At 42.2% G+C, this 20,680-nt stretch overlaps 1 protein-coding gene across 3 annotated transcripts in view; it reads left to right on the top strand.

The window, feature by feature from the left end:
• fa2h (fatty acid 2-hydroxylase) overlaps positions 1–20,197 on the top strand; it is a 32,149-nt gene extending 11,952 nt beyond the window's left edge. For 2 of the 3 annotated variants that reach the window (XM_020040579.2, XM_010884041.4), the window contains exons 2-7: positions 9,697–9,786; positions 13,614–13,756; positions 14,507–14,607; positions 16,359–16,531; positions 16,887–17,139; positions 17,325–20,197. In XM_020040579.2, the coding sequence (XP_019896138.2) occupies positions 9,697–9,786; positions 13,614–13,756; positions 14,507–14,607; positions 16,359–16,531; positions 16,887–17,139; positions 17,325–17,392 (828 nt within the window). In that variant the 3' untranslated portion in view covers positions 17,393–20,197. Of the gene's footprint in view, positions 1–9,088; positions 9,200–9,696; positions 9,787–13,613; positions 13,757–14,506; positions 14,608–16,358; positions 16,532–16,886; positions 17,140–17,324 lie in introns of those variants that run through there. The other variant, XM_034288392.1, reaches the window with a different exon arrangement.
• Positions 20,198–20,680: the final 483 nt, after the last annotated feature.

Below are 20,680 nucleotides of genomic sequence, written 5' to 3'. Positions count from 1 at the left end.
TCATAGTACCATCCACACCTGATAAATGTGTGATGAAGAACCAATGTTCTCTGTGTTTTATGTATGTACATTTTGGGGGATAATATTTTGGCCAGGTCCATCTTGATCATTTTATTTTTAATTTCAGTGAAACCCAATAAATAAATAAATGTGTAAATAAATAACTGCTTATTTTGTTAAACTAAGTCGTACAGTGTTACCAGTGGTGTGAAGAAAATGTATAGTACAGTGTTTACAAGGTGTCAGAATTCAATACGCCATGTCATCTCTGTCAGTATTCAATACACCATGTCATCTCTGTCAGTATTCAATACGCCATGTCATCTCTGTCAGTATTCAATACGCCATGTCATCTCTGTCAGTATTCAATACGCCATGTCATCTCTGTCAGTATTCAATACACCATGTCATCTCTGTCAGTATTCAATACACCATGTCATCTCTGTCAGTATTCAATATGCCATGTCATCTCTGTCAGTATTCAATACACCATGTCATCTCTGTCAGTATTCAATACACCATGTCATCTCTGTCAGTATTCAATATGGCATGTCATCTCTGTCAGTATTCAATACACCATGTCATCTCTGTCAGTATTCAATACACCATGTCATCTCTGTGAATATTCAATACAACATGTCATCTCTGTCAGTATTCAATACACCATGTCACCTCTGTCAGTATTCAATACGCTATGTCATCTCTGTCAGTATTCAATACGCCATGTCATCTCTGTCAGTATTCAATATGGCATGTCATCTCTGTCAGTATTCAATACACCATGTCATCTCTGTCAGTATTCAATATGCCTTGTCATCTCTGTCAGTATTCAATACACCATGTCATCTCTGTCAGTATTCAATACGCCATGTCATCTCTGTCAGTATTCAATACGCCATGTAATCTCCGTCAGTATTCAATACAACATGTCATCTCTGTCAGTATTCAATACACCATGTCATCTCTGTCAGTATTCAATACACCATGTCATCTCTGTCAGTATTCAATACGCCATGTCATCTCTGTCAGTATTCAATACGCCATGTCATCTCTGTCAGTATTCAATACACCATGTCATCTCTGTCAGTATTCAATACAGCATGTCATCTCTGTCAGTATTCAATACACCATGTCATCTATGTCAGTGCTGAAAATATGACACTGTCTCTGTCAGTATTCAATACACCATGTCATCTATGTCAGTGCTGAAAATATGACACTGTCTCTGTCAATATTCAATACGCCATGTAATCTCCGTCAGTATTCAATACAACATGTCATCTCTGTCAGTATTCAATACACCATGTCATCTCTGTCAGTATTCAATACACCATGTCATCTATGTCAGTGCTGAAAATATGACACTGTCTCTGTCAGTATTCAATACACCATGTCATCTCTGTCTATATTCTCTACATAATGTCATAGTTCATATGGTACGAATAGACAGACACACACCTATTGTGTCATGCCCCTAACAAGTTGGGCTGGATGTTGCATGAAAGGGTGTCGCTTTAATCACGGGAGGTGTGTGTCTGATAGTTTGTCCAACTTTGAGACTGAATAGATGAATCATTGATACGCAGAGAGAAACACATAGAAATTAGTTTCAAAATGCTAATTATAAACACATATAAGTAATTAGTTGTTAGCAAACTGAATACTTCTAATGATTAAAAACAAATCTCACCTATAAATAGATATTATAATGGATAATCATACAGATTTTAGTCTGTGTCTAATCACCTAAAAAATACATAAAAGGGAGCATTGGCAATTCCAAACACCATAGACAGAGAACATTTTGGAAAATGTAAACTGCAGGATGTTGTCCAAGATGTTGTTGAAGGCTGAATATTGTCCCCAGGGCAAAATGGGTTTGACACCCCTTGTGTACGCCCAGCCCTTCTTTAAACAGCCGTTGAGGTGTTACCATGGTGAGGTCTAACCAAGCTCGGGATGGGAGATATACTGGTCAGGTGTGGATGGCCATACCCACTTGCCTTTCATACTCTGGCTGAGCAAACAAAAGCCTTCTGGTCTCTCTCTTACGTGTACTAATACTGAAAAAAAAAGTACATTCTAAATGTGCACAAAAGCATAGAAGTGTGATTTATCTAACGATCCGTTGACCGATTTACCGGTTGGGGATCACCACTGATAAATATCAATTGTTCTTAGCCTCAATGCTAATTCATAACCTTGGTTATTGAAATTTTGACACACCTCTAATTACTCATGTATTGTCCTAATCATCCCATTAAATTTTCCCTGCACTGTGTTAACCTATCTCTGTCTCCCCTGTTAATAAACTAGTCGATATATTTGAACCTTGATGCCTCTGGTGCCGACTTACTCCTAACTTAAGGTCCAGGGTCATGTCGAGGGGGGTTTTCCCAGACGTTTCAGATCAAGCCAGGTCCCAAAGTTATTAAACAGGCCCAGAACAATCCTTGCCAGAATCTAATTTGTTGTTCATTCCAGCCAAGCCTTCTTATAATTTTTATCCTTGGTGAACTCAAGTCTATGTACAGTCAGGTAGAGTGCCTCTATCACCTCAGTGTCACAGTCTTTGGCATGGGGTGTAGGGTATTTTAGCTCTTTCTGGTTCTTTTGGTACATTCTGTTCCCTTTCAGGAAGCTTCATTACTTAATGCAGTTTCTGTTGCTATATAATAGTGTGTGAATGAGAGATGTGGCACTGCATTCAGGACTGGATAGTGACAGTTACTTTAATTACATACTGGTTTCAAACTGCTGCTCCTTGGAGAATCATCCTTTGTTGCTGATTTACACAGTGTTTGTGTTTTTATTTACATGCACATGTCTGACTGTCTTCTACGCATTACGCATATACTGATACATCAACTTGTTTTCAGTGTGTTAGTGCTTAGTTGCACTAATACCCTGAAATAAAACTGTCATATACCAAATACTGTAACAGGAAACGTTTGCCTACTCGGCCTCTGATGTTCAAAAGTCCTGCTCGGGGGATTATCTTTGCTTATGCTCATGTGTTTTTTTGTATGTTTCTGTTAATGAATTGGTCATTCCATATGATTTCAATCACTGTATGACCAATATTGATTTGAGTTAACCTTTCATACATGCTTGGCCAATTTATGCCACCAAGATACATATTTTTAGCAAGAAGTTTATTTTGCAAGAAAATGTCTTCTCAGCTTGTGAAGCGGTTTGGATACTTATTGTCAGTATATCACTTCCCCTTTCTCTTTTGAGTTCCCTTTCATTTTGTTTTGCTGCCCATGTGAGGCAACACGTCAGTCAGTAACACATCTTGGCTGAAAAAATAAAGCAGCCGCCGATGGAAGTGATTAGTTACAGACCATCAAAACAACTGCAGATGACTGCTGACAGACTGCTCTACCATTTACCTGGCTTCAGATTTATTTGTTAAATGAAGTTCAGTAAATCACAATTTACGCTAATTACAGTGCAGTTTTTGCTCTTCTGGAACGGGGTACTCTAGAGCAAGACAGGTTAAAGACCTGCGTGAAGTTGGCCCCCCACCCAAAGCAAAATGTTGGCAGAATTTGCACAATAGTTTGTGCTCTGTTTGTGCTGGTTTGTGCCATTACATTTTTTGTTTGTGCTGCTATTATTTTTTTGATCGCATCGCATCATCTTCCGCTTATCTGGGGCCGGGTCGCGGGGGCAGCAGTCTAAGCAGGGATGCCCAGACTTCCCTCTCCCCAGACACTTCCTCCAGCTCTTCCGGTGGGACATAGTCCCCTCTAGCGTGTCCCTAGGTCTTCCCTGGGGTCTTCCTCCCCGGTGGGACGGGACCGGAACACCTTCCCAGGAAGGCGTTCCGGAGGCATCAGAAACAGATGCCCAAGCCACCTCAGCTGACCCCTCTCGATGTGGAGGAGCAGTGGCTCTACTCTGAACTCCTCCCGGGTGACCGAGCTTCTCACCCTATCTCTAAGGGATCGCCCAGCCACCCTGCGGAGAAAGCTCATTTCGGCCGCCTGTATCCGGGATCTTGTCCTTTTGGTCATGACCCAAAGCTCATGACCATAGGTGAGAGTAGGAACGTAGATTGACCGGTAAATCGAGAGCTTCGCCTTGCGGCTCAGCTCTTTCTTCACCACGACAGACCGATACATCGACCGCATTACTGCAGAAGCTGCACCGATCCGTCTGTCAATCTCCCGTTCCATCCTTCCCTCACTCGTGAACAGGACCCCTAGATACTTAAACTCCTCCACTTGAGGCAGGCACTCTCCACCAACCTGAAGTGGGCAAGCCACCCTTTTCCGACTGAGGACCATGGCCTCGGATTTGGAGGTACTGATTTTCATCCCCACCGCTTCACACTCGGCTGCAAACCGTCCAAGTGCATGCTGAAGGTCCTGGCTTGAAAGGGCCAACATGACAACATCATCCGCAAAGAGCAGAGACGAAATCGTGTGGTCCCCAAACCTGACACCCTCCGGCCCCTGGCTGCGCCTAGAAATTCTGTCCATAAAAATTACAAACAGAACCGGTGACAAAGGGCAGCCCTGCCGGAGTCCAACATGCACAGGGAACAAGTCTGACTTACTGTCGGCAATGCGGACCAAGCTCCTGCTTCGGTCGTACAGGGACCTGACAGCCCTTAGCAAAGGACCCAGGACCCCATATTCCCGAAGCACTCTCCACAGGATGCCGCGAGGGACACAGTTGAATGCCTTCTCCAAATCCACAAAACACATGTAGATTGGTTGGGCAAACTCCCATGAACCCTCCATCACCCTGTAGAGAGTATAGAGCTGGTCCAGTGTTCCACGGCCTGGACGAAAACCACACTGTTCCCCCTGAATCCGAGGTTCTACTATCGGCCGTATTCTCCTCTCCAGAACCCTGACATAGACTTTCCCGGGGAGGCTGAGAAGTGTGATCCCCCTGTAGTTGGAACACACCCTCCGGTCCCCCTTCTTAAAAAGCACCCCGGTCTGCCATCCCAGAGGCACTGTCCCCGACTGCCACGCGATGTTGCACAGGCGTGTCAGCCAAGACAGCCCCACAACATCCAGAGACTTGAGGTACTCAGGGCGGATCTCATCCACCCCCGGTGCCTTGCCACCGAGGAGTTTCTTGACCACCTCTGTGACTTCAGCTCGGGTGATGGACGAGTCCACCTCTGAGCCCTCATCCTCTGCTTCCTCAATGGAAGACGTGACGGCGGGATTGAGGAGATCCTCGAAGTACTCCTTCCACCGCCCGACGACATCCTCAGTTGAGGTCAACAGCTGCCCACCTCTACTGTAAACAGCGTTGGTAGGGCACTGTTTCCCACTCCTGAGGCGCCGGATGGTTTGCCAGAATCTCTTCGAGCCGATAGTCCTTCTCCATGGCCTCACCGAACTATTTTTTAGATATTAAATAATATTTTGTAAGTCATTCTGAGGTCACTCAGCCCCCTGTCACGATCCAAGGAGGCTGCAGGACACAGACGGTGCAACAAATGGGTGTTTATTTCCCAAAAAGACGTGACACAACATGACAACCGTAGCATGCAACAGTTACTGAGAAAACACACAATGGCAGGAGCTTAAGTAGGGACATGACAAGGGGTCTCTAAGATACTGGTGAAAGCAATAATGATGAAGACAGGACAAAGGGAACAAAAACAGACAGAACAGGCTACATTGAAGAAGGTGGACTGAGAAGGGCTCTCAAATCCATGAACTCAGGTCAGCTAGTAGAGCCCGGAGTCCAAACTAAACATGGCAAAGCTGCATTTAGCAATTATGCCGCACACAACTGGAACTAACGACCAGAAGATCTTAGACAGGCCCCAAACGAATCCATTTTTAAATCCAGGTTAAAAACACTGAGCGCATGAACTTAACCACACTGTTAGACTAATTGATATTTTTATTGTATTTTTATTCAATCTCTATTGTATTTTTCTATGTTTTATTATTATATTGTTTTATTGTTTTTATTCTAGTATTTGTTTTTATTCTATTGTATTATTTTTTTATTTATTTGTAAAGCACATTGAATTGCTTCTACAGTATGTATGAATTGTGCTATATAAATAAACTTGCTTGCTTGCTTACATTCAAGAAGAGAGGCAAAAACCAAACAGAACATAAACAGATCCCAAACTTGCTCCAAATTCACCCAAAATAGTCTTCTTTGTTTGTACCAGTTTTTTGCCGGTTTGTGACAGTTTGTGCTGTTAAGAGTTTTGTTTGTGCCGCTGCTGTGTTTTATATATTAAACGTTTAATTATAGGTGATGATGTCACCTGCCCAAACAAGAGACGAAGCAAACAAAGCACAAACAAATATTTTGGTTCAGTTTGGAGCATGTTGAGAGGTTGAGTGACCTCAGAATGACCTATACAATTCTATTTAATATCAAAAAAATGACAGCAGCACAAACAAAGATTTTAACAGCACAAACCAGCACAAACAGAGCACAAACGATTAAGCCTATTTTGCCAAAGTTTTGTGGTGGGTGGGGGTCCAACTTCGTGCAGGTATCAAAATGGGATATTTTTTCTGGTTGAGGCAGGTGTTTATACTGGGCAAGATTGATAGGAGGGAGTAGGATGCCCTTACAAAGGAAAGTGTGTCATGAAAGAGGGACTGAGCACTAAGTGTTATGGTAACTTTTATTAACCTTTCTATCTGTATAATATCTGGTTCAGTTCTCAAATAATGTTTTGAAACCATTACAGTGGTTTAGTTTTAGCTGTAGGACCAGGAAGGACACCAAACGGTACATTGTCATTACTAAAATCAGGATATCTCCCATCCCGAGCTTAGATTCCTTCCACATCTGTCTGCTACCATTCTTCATCATCAACCAGCAGGCTCTAACAGTTGTCAGAGTTAGTTTTCTTTTAACATACGTGCATGTTGATGAACAATTCCAATAAATAATGTAATATACTCAGAGGGCTACTTCTGGATTCTCTTCGTCATACACATTAGTCCAAGACTGTGGTTTTACTCATTGAACCTTTTGAAAACATATTGTATTATCTCTTTTAAGTTACGTTAGCCCTTGCTTTTGCTTCATCTCGTGAGTACATTACAACTGCAGCCTAGTGCCACTGATATGTGTTATTCTATAATTCAGCCATGTTGGTAAACATTTGATCAAAACCAGCTCTAGATGTGGTGCCAGATCTATTTGTGATTGTTCTGTTGTATTGTCATAACCTTGTTCAGGTCATAAGTTGCCATTGTCATAACTTTGCTTGGTATTGTATTTCATACATTGGCCACAGTAAGATAATCTTTTTTCAGTGGACAGTTAGTGATTAATCAGTCAATATTAAAATAACAATACTTATACTTAATAGTATATTTCCTTGTTTTCATCATATACAATATTCAACACTTGAATGAAGCTGGGAGTGAAACCTGTTGTTATTAGTTTAAGTCTGGTATGCAGTTGTCTGTTTAGCAACAGATTCAAATCTAAAATTAGATTTTAGGAGGCCTGCATGTTGACGGAAATGTTCTAAGTCTTTGAGTATGTTTTTTATAGTCAATCGTTTACCTATTAGCTGTCAGTGGAATGTGTCAGCATGAATCTTGTAATGAGAACAATGATGAGAACAATGAGAGAAAGAGAGAGCTGAAGGGAGACTGAGAAAGAGATAATGTGAGTGTGTGGTGGTAGAAGTTAGCTAAACATAACTGGGGTTACATATGTAGGAAGCAGAGATATGTCATTAGTATTAATAGTATTTAATAGCTTTTTCATTTAGAACAAACTGTGGTACTGACAGGCTGGGCTTCCTTGTGAGGTGTTAAGTTCCCAAAGAGATCTGTAAGTAAGATGGTGGGAGTGGTTCATCAACTTTTTGGCCGGGGAGTAGAGAGAGAGAGAGCTGCCGCTCTGCTGACAGAAACCTGGTTGATATTTAATTTGTCTGACACTTAGGGGAGCTGTCAGGGAGAGGAGAGGAAAGGGAACAAAGAGGGATAGGAAGAACGTTTTATGGACACACGTTGGTTGGGAGTGATGACACTGAGACAGGTGACACAGGTGTCAAACCGGTTCCACAGAGGGCTGAGTGTCTGCAGGTTTTCCCACTTACCTTTTATCTGATTGACTAATTAGGTCACTATTACTTTGATGACTATTTAGTTAGGAATTTCCCACACCTGGTTTATTGGTCTCAATTAGGCACCAATTCAAAGGAAAAACAAGCACACACACTGGACTAGGCTGTCCTTCAGGACAGAGACACTCACTGGGGATAATAAAACTGAATTATGATGAGTATACCATATTATTAAATTATGGAAAATTAAAGCATTTTCAGGGATTTTCCTGAATATAAAATTCAAAGGCGGCCGTCTTCCCAAAATCTCGCACCACCTCTTTGTGTCGGCATGGTAATACATGATTATGCGCTCATTCACTAAATAGCCTACAGCGAATTTGACTGTAGGAGAAAACCTCTTTTCATATTGGCAGTGCTGCCAGATAGGTAGGCTTCCCCGCCAATTTGAAAATGTTTGGGCTTGGACGGGTCGATTTACAGATAGGTTGTATAGAATAAATAGCGTTTGGGTGTTTTTGTGGAGTACGCAGATTTTAAGACTCATCCTCTCTGGGATGTTCTTTTTATACTCAATCATGTAACTGACCAATTGCCAATTAACCTAATTAGTTGTGAGATTTTTTTTTTAAATGTGTTGCTTGCACATAAGAATTGTTGATTTGATAAAAAAAAAAAAAAGCTAACTTCTCCTTTAACCATATTGTAAGTCCTCATGGTAATAATATAAACGGTACCCATTATAACATTATACACCGATCAGCCACAACATTATGACCACCTGTCTAATATTGTGTAGGTCCCCCTTTTGGCGCCAAAACAGCCCTGACCCGTCGAGGCATGGACTCCACTAGATCTCTGAAGGTGTGCTGTGGTATCTGGCACCAAGACGTTAGCAGCAGATCCTTTAAGTCCTGTAAGTTGCAAGGTGGGGCCTCCATGGATCGGACCTGTTTGTCCAGCACATCCCACAGATGCTTGATTGGATTGAGATCTGGGGAATTTGGAGGCCAAGTCAACACCTTGAGCTCATTGTTCCTCAAAACATTCCTGACCCATTTTCGCTTTGTGGCAGGGCGCATTATCCTGCTGAAAGAGGCCAATGCCATCAGAGGATACCGTTGCCATGTAAGGGTACACATGGTCTACAACAATGCTCAGGTAGGTGGTACATGTCAAAGTAACCCAAGGACACAAGGTCTCCCAGCAGAACATTGCCCAAAGCATCACACTGCCTCCGCCGGCTTGCCTTGTTCCCATAGTGCATCCTGGTGCCATGTGTTCTCCAGGTAAACAAAGAACACACACACCCGGCCATCCACATGATGTAAAAGAAAACGTGATTCATCAGACCAGGCCACCTTCCATTGCACCGTGGTCCAGTTCTGATGCTCACATGCCCATTGTAGGTGCTTTCAGCAGTGGTACAGGGGTCGGCATTGGCACCCTGACTGGTCTGTGGCTACGCAGCCCCATACGCCCCATACGCAACAAACGTTCTATCAGTACCAGCATAGATTTTATTCACTTTGAATGTTATTCACTTCACCTGTCAGTGGTCATAATGCTGATCTGTATTGTCTTAATGGATATCCTCCTCATGTTTGCATTTTGAATTGGAGCTCACAATCCCTAATTGTCATAATTCTGTTCCACAGACTGCAAGGAAGAGGAGGAAGTCTAAGGAGCGCACAGAGGACGAGGAGCCTTCACCACTCAGCAAATGCAGTCAAGTGAACCTGGACACGGTGAGAGAGAAAACCCTGTGAAAGAGAGAGGGCAAGTGAGAATTAGAAAGACACAGTGTAGAGACATATGAGACCAAATGTTGACAAGCTGACTTGTTTGAGACAACAACATATTTTAATGCAATCTACACCGCTAGTAGATGTACACTATATGGCCAAAAGTATGAGGACACACGACCATCACATCTGTATGAGCTTGTTGGGACGTCCCATTCCAAAACCATGGGCGTTAATATGGAGTTGGCCCCTACTTTGCAGTGACAACAGCTGCCACTCTCCTGGGACGGCTTTCCACAAGATTTTGTTTCTGTGGGAATTTGTGCCCATTCTGCCAAAAGAGCATGTGTGAGTTCAGGCACTGATGTTGGAGGAGAAGGCCTGGCTTGTAATCGCCGTTACAATTCATCCCAAAGGTGTTCAGTGGTGTTGTGGTCAGGGGCACTGTGCAAGCCACTTGGGTTCCCCCACACCAACCTCATCGAACCATGTCTTTATGGACCCCACTTTGTGCACAGGGGCTCAGACATGCTGGAACAGGAAAGGGCCTTCCCCAAACAGCTGCCACAAAGTTTAAAGCACCCAACTGTCTAAAATGTCTTTGTATCCTATGACTCTTCACTGGAACTAAGGGGCCTAGCCCAAACCCTGAAACACAGCCCCAGACAAACATCCTCCACCAAACATTACAGTAGGCAGTATGCATTCCAGTAGGTAGCACTTGTTGGCCCTGGCATCCGCCACATCCAGAGGCAGTGTGGATCTATGTGGTGAGTGATTTTTCCACGCTACGTGCTTCAGCACTTGGTGGCCCTGCTCTGTGAGCTTGTGTGGTCTTCCACTTCGTGGCTGGGCTGTTGTTACTCCTAGATGTTCCCACTTCACAGTTATAGGACTTGCAGTTGACCAGGGAGGTTATAGTAGGGCAGTAATGTCTTGTGGCAAAGGTGGCATCCTATGACAGTGCCACGTTTAAGCTCTTCAGTATGACCCAATGCCAATGTTTGTCTATGGAGATTTCATGGCTGTGTGCTGGATTTTATGCACCTATGAGCAGTGGGTGTGGCTGCAACACCTGAACTCAATAATTAGTGGGGGTGTCCACATACTTTTGGCCATATTGTGTACTTTAGCTCTATATGAAAAAAATACGTAGGTGATGGGCTATTGCTTAGAGAATAGGACCAGTAACTACCAGTAAAGTCTCTTCCGGTACTGTCCATCAGTGGCTAATTTCTGGAGATCAATTAAACAATAGCTCTTAAGTTGTAATGTCAGGGTTTGATTGGACGTGCAGTCTGCAGCCAGACCACAGGTCAGTCATTTTTTTGGGGGGGGCAATATTGGCAGATATTACACAGAGAGGAAAGTTTAGGAGACATCTTGGTACAATGTAGTGATGTATGGCAAAAGGAAACTATAATATGATGAAATACTGTTTGAGATGAGCTGCTCTATGGGCATTGGGGAGTCAGAGGTGAGATCGGTAAGGTCAACTTTGTATACAGCACCATTTAAGTTGGATGGCTAGGGGCAGATTTGTAGATGTTGTGTCTCTTCAATTTTTTTCTGTTAGTTAAGATAGGAAAGTAGAAAAGCATGTTAAATAAAACCAGTGGTGGGTTTTATTTTGATTTTATTTTGGAGGGGTTTGGAGGGATTCAGCTCAGGGTATGGCTCAGGTCCCAGAGTCTTACTGTATCTGAGAATCTTAGGGACAACTCTGGGACAGTATGTCTCAGTTACGTAGGAGAAGATGAGGTCTAAATGTACAAAGTAAAAGGACTTGTTCACGAGTTGAGGAAAGTTCCTAATTAAGGAAAGGTAAAGGGAGTTATTTTTGGTCATTTAGAACGTCCCCCATCTGGTATATAGAGAAAAGTCCTAGTGGAGATGGTGGAAGTACTTTTACTTGGTACTTTTTAACAAGTAAAAAGTCACTGTTTGCAGGCAGGCAGGGTTGATGTGTCTTGTCCGAGGCCCTTGAGTTTAGCGTTCATGCTGTTCCACCTGAGGTCTGTGAGCAGACAGTACACTCCTGCATTTTACACATCGTACAGGAGGATGAGAGGGAAAAAAATGCTGGGAATTTTCAAACAAGTCTTATATTGAAGAGGTTAACATGCTCCCTGGTCATTCACCCAGCTTGGAAAACAATGGCCGCCTGTTTTCACAGCTAATTACACAAAGACAGTGTTGAATATCTTGTGTCAGTCTGTAATGCATATAGATGAGTCAGGCTTATCAGTAAGCATTCCAGGTTAAGACGATGCTGATACAGTAAAACTAGTACTACTGGTGTAGAGATAGGCCGGTACCAGATCTTAAAGGGGTCACGTGGAGAGGCTCCAACATTTATTGCACTCATTCAGTTATAGTTATCCAATTATTATTGAAGAATCTAATATCTAATCTTAATTTAACTGTGTACCCATGCAGAATCACACATTTCTGTTGGTTTTACTCCAGCATATCTAAAGAAAGTGAATGTAAGCAAAGACTGGACATTGTGAACCATACTCGGATGGTCAGTGCTTGTGTCCACATCTATAACTTGCAATATTAGAGTGGTTAAATTTTTCCAGCCATGCCAGTTAGCTTTTTACCGAAACAGGATCGGCCAAAACACGTTGATATAGTTTGAGCTGCTGACTTAATTTTTTTTATCACTAATTTAGCATGGGCCATCTATCTCAGGCTTGAGGAATCTTGTTGGAAAAGCTTGTGAAAAACATCCAGTCATCGTTCTTTATTCGCAGAGCCTGCAGGGGCCAGTTGTGTTTCTGTCATTGCGATTAGTTGAGTGGTGGCATAACGCTTGACATTCCTCATCACATATCTAGGGCAGCTTTTCTCACACTGGCTCATTATGCCTTGCCTCCTGCACATTGGAGAAATATTTAATCTGCATACCTTAACCATGAGATACAGTACCAAATGATGTCATAGCTCCCCATTTTGACCTGTCAGTTTGCTCCTCCATACATACATAACTAAAACCATCTTCTCCATACTTTGAAAGGGATAGTTTGGGATTTTGGCTATCAAGCCCTTTATCTACTTCCACAGAGTGCAATGAACTTAAGGATAAAAGGTTGTACAAGCTAAATTGTTTCAATAAATCAAATACTAAGTTGAGATTAGTTACATTTGAACAGGCTAGTTAACACTCTCTGCATGACCACAGGCCAACATTTGTTTTTACATTCTGAATAGATCCTTGTCACCTCAGACTCAGTGAATGGTTTTATATTGTCTGCCATAGACAATAGTTAGTTATTGCATAACAGTGTAGTATCCACCTAAACCGCCCTGTAATTGATTGTAGTCCTTGGCTCATAAAATGCCAAATTCACTCTGCCCACCTCATCACTATCTAAGGTCATGTTATGAGGTGAAGTTGGTGTTTACTAATGGGTTGAGAAAGAAATGCAATAGGTAAATCCTTAACCTCGGTGCCCACATCGTAGTCTGGGAATTACACAAAGCCATGTTTTTCCTGGTTCTGAAGTGTGAAGTAGTGGTGACATCCATCTCTTTACCTCCACCTGGTGGACAGATGCACCAGTATCAGTCAGACACGCCAGATCACTATCTCTATCACTGTCACATGAAGATAATACCACAGATAATATTATGCTATGCCTTAAATCAGCATTTTACAAGAAAAATATTTCAATTTCACTTTTAGGCAGAAGTGGTTCTGATGTTGTGACAGATTAAAGCAACGTGTATGAAGCTGTATGCTGTTCTGATTCATGCTATAAGGCTGATGTTATTGTTCTGTGTAACCTGTAACCTGAGCCCTGGCTCTCTGGCCTTCCCTGCAGGACCTGGTGGACTGGAGGAAGCCCCTGGCCTGGCAGGTGGGCCACCTGGGAGAGAAATACGACACCTGGGTACACCAACCCGTGGACCGGCCAATTCGTCTGTTTGGGAATTATTTTCTAGAGGCCAGCACCAAGACATCCTGGTAAGATTTTCACTTCTGGACGGTTTCCCAGACACAGATTAAGCCTAGCCCCGGACTGAAAGGCTATTTTCAGTTGAGATTCTCTGTTGAACGCATGCTCTAAACCCACGCTCGTCTTAATCTTCCTCTGAGAAATCACTAAAAGTCAACCACAGACAATAGGTTTCCAATGAATGAAGCCTCAGCTTGACGCTCTAACGATTCCCCTCGTCCAAATCCACGTACAAAATCCACATGACCACTAGATGTAGTTCAACTATTTACTTTGACATAGGCAGTAATTGGTACACACATATGGTCAGTTTCAGAATCATTAATATTTGGGAGAATAGCAAGAGGGGTCAAAAAACTGTGTGGCTCCACTGTCTTCTTGCCTGACTGCCAGAACATTACCACCCCAAAACCTTTCCTTGCGAGAGTATCAAAGGACGCAACAATAACAGTCTCCTATTCCCAAAAACTACAAATGTAAGATTAATGAGATTTTAGGCATTCTAAATAATCCACACATTTTAGTTTGAGGAATAAAAAATTAAGTTACTACATACTGTAAATATGAACTGTAAATACTGTAAATATTCCTTCCAATTCCTAATAAATAAATTAACTGTGTAGTTACAATTGTTTGTATATTTACTTAAATTATTGAATCAATTAGTCAAATATTCAGATTCTATTTAGAAACTGCATTTAGGCCCCTACACAGACACACTGCAGTTTGCATTTTGATGTTGGATTGTCTGCTTGTAGGTACATGGTCCCTGTTGTGTGGATTCCATTGGTTATCTACCTCAGCTGGTACAGTTACACTACCTTGGGACAGGAGACAACCAGACTGTTCGCCAACACAGGTCACCAAGACACTGTCTCTCTGTGTATACTTTATTATCTGTCAAATATTATACAGTACAGGCCAAAAGTTTGGACACACTTTCCCATTCAATGCGTTTTCTTTATTTTCATGACTATTTACATTGTAGATTCTCACTGAAGGCATCAAAACTATGAATGAACACATATGGAATTATGTACTTAACAAAAAAGTGTGAAATAACTGAAAACATGTCTTATATTTTAGATTCCTCAAAGTAGCCACCCTTTGCTTTTTTGATAGCGCTGCAAACCCTTTGTGTTCTCTCAATGAGCTTCATGAGGTAGTCAACTGAAATGGTTTTCACTTCACAGGTGTGCCTTGTCAGGGTTAATTAGTGGAATTTCTTTCCTTATTAATGGGGTTGGGACCATCAGTTGTGTTGTGCAGAAGTCAGGTTGATACACAGCCGACAGCCCTATTGGACAACTGTTAGAATTCATATTATGGCAAGAACCAATCAGCTAAGTAAAGAGAAACGAGTGGCCATCATTACTTTAACAAATGAAGGTCAGTCAGTCCGGAAAATTGCACAAACTTTGAATGTGTCCCCAAGTGCAGTCGCAAACCATTAAGCGCTACAACGAAACTGGCTCACATGAGGACCGCCCCAGGAAAGGAAGACCAAGAGTCACCTCTGCTGCTGAAGATAAGTTAATCCGAGTCACCAGCCTCAGAAATCGCAGGTTAACAGCAACTCAGATTAGAGACCAGCTGAAGGCCACACAGAGTTCTAGCAGCAGACACATCTCTAGAACAACTGTTAAGAGGAGACTGCGCGAATCAGGCCTTCATAGTCAAGTAGCTGCTAGGAAACCACTGCTAAGGAGAGGCAACAAGCAGAATAGATTTGTTTGGGTCAAGAAACACAAGGTCATTAGACCAGTGGAAATCTGTGCTTTGGTCTGATGAGTCCAAATTTGAGATCTTTGGTTCCAAACGCCATGTCTTTGTGCGATGCAGAAAAGGTGAACGGATGGATTCTACATGCCTGGTTCCCACCATGAAGCATGGAGGAGGAGGTGTGATGGTGTGGGGGTGCTTTGCTGGTGACACTGTTGGGGATTTATTCAAAATTGAAGGCATACTGAACCAGCATGGCTACCACAGCATCCTGCAGCGACATGCCATGCCATCCGGTTTGCATTTAGTTGGACCATCATTTATTTTTCAACAGGACAATGACCCCAAACACACCTCCAGGCTGTGTAAGGGCTATTTGACCAAGAAGGAGAGTGATGGAGTGCTGTGCCAGATGGCCTGGCCTCCACAGTCACCAGACCTGAACCCAATCGAGATGGTTTGGGGTGAGCTGGACCGCAGAGTGAAGGCAAAAGGGCCAACAAGTGCTAAGCATCTCTGGGAACTCCTTCAAGACTATTGGAAAACCATTTCAGGTGACTACCTCTTGAAGCTCATCAAGAGAATGCCAAGAGTGTGCAAAGCAGTAATCAGAGCAAAGGGTGGCTACTTTGAAGAAACTAGAATATAATACATGTTTTCAGTTAATTCACACTTTTCTGTTAAGTACATAATTCCACATGTGTTCATTCATAGTTTTGATGTATTCAGTGAGAATCTACTATGTAAATAGTCATGAAAATAAAGGAAACGCATTGAATGAGAAGGTGTGTCCAAACTTTTGGCCTGTACTGTATATCCTTTTTCCCATTTGCAGTGTAGTAGCTATGTCGTTCCTGTGTAACTCTGTATCTGCCCCTCCTTCTACAGACTACTCCATCTTGGTGCACAAGTACAGCTTCCCCTTCATCTTCTTGATGGGTATGATCATGTGGACCTTCCTTGAGTATTGCATCCACCGCTTCGTCTTCCACATGCGCCCGCCCGCCCACAACTATTACCTCATCACTATTCACTTCCTGCTGCATGGACAACATCATAAGGTGAGATATGGACACACAACAGGGAAATATCCCATGTCTTTTTTAAGTACAAACAATTTTTTTTGGGGCACATTTGTTGAGGATTCCTTTGGAAGTGTCCAACATGTGTATGTTTTGGTTCCACGTCCAAGCCACGTGTACGCAGGTTTGATGAAACCAACGTTTTCAGTAAACCGGACAATGTCTGTGTTCTTCTGAACTAACACAGTGGTTAATCTCAGGTCATCAACCTGGAGAATAGCGGTATCACAGTTAGACCCAGCCACTCTGGGCCACCCCGCACCCCCTGCCCCCCCGATGCCAGTAGGGCCCCCCGGCGGCGGGCCTGGTTAATCCTGTGGTTTTCTCCCTCCAGTCACCCTATGATGGCTCCCGTCTGGTCTTTCCCCCTGGCCTGGCCTCAGTGGCGATAGGAGGCTTGTACCTCCTGCTGACCAAGATCTTCCCGGAGACCCTGGGGGTGTCCCTTTTTGTGGGGGGGCTGTTTGGGTACGTGGTGTACGACATGATCCACTACTACCTTCACTACGGCTCCCCCAAGAGAAATTCCTACCTGTACAGCCTCAAGGCATACCACGTCAAGCACCATTTTGAACACCAAAGAGCAGGTAGGGAGGATCCAATGGCTCTTTGTACCAGCATACCTCTGCAGGCATAACGGCTTTTAGAGAACATAAAAGATGAAGTACTGTGTATTATCTGTCTCTGAGATTGCTTCTTATCTATTTTAGCAGTATTCCAGCATGTGTTCTTCAGTCCTCTCACTCAAGACATTTGTTGTTTTCCTCTGCAGGTTTTGGAATCACCACCACACTGTGGGACCGTCCGTTCAACACACTGATCCCCGAACAGACCTTCTAGAAGACCCAAATCACTCTCTCCCAACCCCCATCTCACATACATCTGGCATCCAACTGGTTTAGTGTCACCATATTGGTTGGATGGGCATTTTCCTCAGGATGTGGTTGTGAATGTGTTTCGGGACTGATGTCTGATTGAACCCTCTACTCAGTGCGTCCTCAGTGTTGCACTGTTGAATATTTGATCTAAATTGCACTACTTTGGCTTGAAACTGTAATAATATATAATATTGATGTTGACAGATTGACTTTGGATGCTGGATAACTTTAGCTAGCAAGCTAAGACTAAGAGATGTTTACAGAGTCTGACCTAGATGTCATTTTTACTGTTAGTTATTTCTGACTGACTGTATTAGCTAATGACATTATTGCCATCTGTCTAGGGTTAATGGAGAAACGATGATAACGGCAAAGTTGTTTTCTAATAAATATTTGACTACTTTGGCAATGTCATCATATTCCTAAGCCCCTGTAGTGTAATTTAGAGGAAACAGTCATTAGCTCCTGTTTTACTATGTGACTGACTGACTATCAGGGATGCAACCCATGAATACCATGTGACCCCAGCATATCCAGCTGTCTGGCCCTTTGCTTTGCTGATACAGTGCTTTTCTCCTCTTCGAACAAAAACACATTTCTCTAAGGTTCTAAGTCCTAGGCAAAGTAGGAAGGTGTCTTTTCAGAGCTTCAGAGATGCAGAGTCAGACATTGGGTTTATTTTCTTTGTTCATATGTTTTGTTTATTAGATTGTATAGGACTTTTGATGAAGTAAGGATGAATGTGTGTGTTGTCTCAGGTTCTAATGGTCACATCGCATCTAAGACAGAGTCAGACAAGTGGGAGAGGGCATGTGAATATGGAAAAGAGAGGAGAATGAGGGATTTTTTGGAAAGTGAAAAGTGAAGATGATTCACCCTTATCTTTTTGGAAGCTGTCCAGGACCATATATAACTTTAAGAAAACTCAGGAAGGTGCCTCCTCTTTCCCTGGAGTGTAGAGGCTGCACAATGCTCTCCTCTGTTTTTGTTAGGTCAAGAGTTGTTAGTGACTTAACCCCATGTTGTCACAGCTATGCTGTTTTGAACCTAGCTAAGCTTTCTTCTCACAGAAAATATACTTTTGACAGCCCTGCTCACTGAGTGTAATGACTGTGTAGTCTGTTGTGTCTTACTTAAACTGGGTCATTTCCCTTTAAAATCTGTGGCAAAGTATGGATGGGGAGGATTTACAATTTCACTATGTTCATACTAATTTGTGTATTTGTATTAATTAATTATATATAAATGTATAGAAATATTTGTAAAAACAACAAGGTACTTTTTCCTTACAATACTCTCTGAATTGTCAATTTTACTTAGTTTGTTTTACTAGGTGGAGACAGATGGAGTGGGAGGAGTCCGATGTACACTTCCTGATATGTGGATGACAGATGTCTGAATAGGTGTTGTTATGGATACAGACAGAACACTAGGTGTATAAGGCCAGTCCATTGGGTCTTCTGTTGTGAGGAGCAGCACATTGCTTGTATGATAAGCAAAGCCATGTATTTAGAGAGCTTGGCCATGTTAGCGCCTTTAATCTCAAAATGTTTTGATGAGGTAACGACAGAGAGAAACAAGTCTATACTCTGTTGTGCTGTGAATAATAAACAGTGAACACTGTGAACTAGCATTAAGTAACAGCTACAGAGGAGAAAGTGGTTGGCTCGTGTTTGTACAGTTCCTAGCCAATCCTCAGGTTTTTAACCCCATTTTTTTATCCTGTTATTTCTATCATTTTATCAATTCGCTGTTTTCCTTTTTATTTTATTAACATTCTTAACCATTGGTGATGCAATTACAGATCAGCTCAAATATATGTTCTTTAGGTGACCACAGAGATACTAAGTGGACTGGAACCTGACAAAGCCCCTGTGGTCTCAGACAGTAATTTGAAACATTACTAATTTCATGTTAGTCTGTTATGCAGCAACACCCAATAAGGCTTCCAGTGTCCACAGTCTCCTATCAACTCCATAGGGACTTAATGGTGAGACTGATCAGATTTCAGGTATTCTCAATTACAAAAATGTTGTCTAATCCAGAATGTACTTCAGGGGATTCTTCGTGATGAACTTCCCAACAGTCAGGCTAATTTGTGGATACCATTCTTATGTATCTGCGTGCAGTTAGAAGCAAGTTGCTAACAAGCACCACTGTTACATAGTTTTAGAGCAGTCATTGCGCTATAGCTAGTTATTATTAGCTTGCAAAACTACCTCTGACTTCATTCTTATTGGATGTGGAGACTTGAAATGGTATCCATTAGATCTTCTGACTCTGGGGAAGCAATGACAAAACCCTGAAATGTCCCTTAACAACTGTACATCAACTGTTGTCGGGGTTGTGGGATTAGTCTGTTAAGAACTCAGGTTAAGGGTCAAGGTCGGGTTGTATTAAGACAGAACAGTCAGTGGAGGTATCAAGTGCTCATATTAGTGTACTGAGATTCTGAATGTTCTTCATGATAAACTGCATATCCAAGCCAATCTTTGTACCCATGTTGATGCTGATCAGTTTTTTACTTCTCGCGTGACTTGGGAACAGTCCAACAGTTGTCTTGATGTTGATAATGATTATAATAAATAAATAAATAATAATGGTGATGATTATGATAATGATGCAGTAATAGGATGTGCAGTTAAGGTTGGGCAGCCCCTTCCTGTCCTCATAGCCCCTTGTCCCTGATCCCAGCCCTTGGCTCAAATTCTAAAAGTCTATGCAATGCAGATGTATGTGTAAATAAATATCTGCATATTTCTGATAATCATGTGTCATGTTTTGTTTTTAAGATGGTTCCTTTTAGTCTCAACTCCAACTTAGTGGACCAAGAGTACTGCTTGTCTTCTATTCTACCTGGCATGTAATGCACCTGTCCCAGGTCTTAACTAGTCCACGATTAGAGGGCAAATGAAAAATAAATGTAATACGTCATCCATAACTGCTGAGACACGTACTTCATAACAGGACCTTATAGCTTTCATAATCTGAAGCATTTTCCTGCTATAAGCAAGTATGAGATCCATCAAGGAGTATAATGATTTAGTATAATCCAGAATTGGCTTTTCACAGAACTACACTTTTTCCTGAATATTTTAGCATTTTATATTTCGGTATTTCTATGGACCTTTTCTTAATTTACCACCAATATAATATAACGTGTGACTTAAAAGACATTAACAGTGATTATCCAAAACATTTTCTTTTCTGGCAGTATGTAAACCAAAACAGTCCCCCCAAAATGTGTATT

The sequence above is a fragment of the Esox lucius genome, chromosome 19 (genome assembly GCF_011004845.1).
Source record: "Esox lucius isolate fEsoLuc1 chromosome 19, fEsoLuc1.pri, whole genome shotgun sequence".
Lineage (NCBI taxonomy): Eukaryota > Metazoa > Chordata > Actinopteri > Esociformes > Esocidae > Esox > Esox lucius.
The sequence above is the reverse complement of the archived record's forward strand: the minus strand, read 5'-3'. Positions and strand labels throughout refer to the sequence as shown.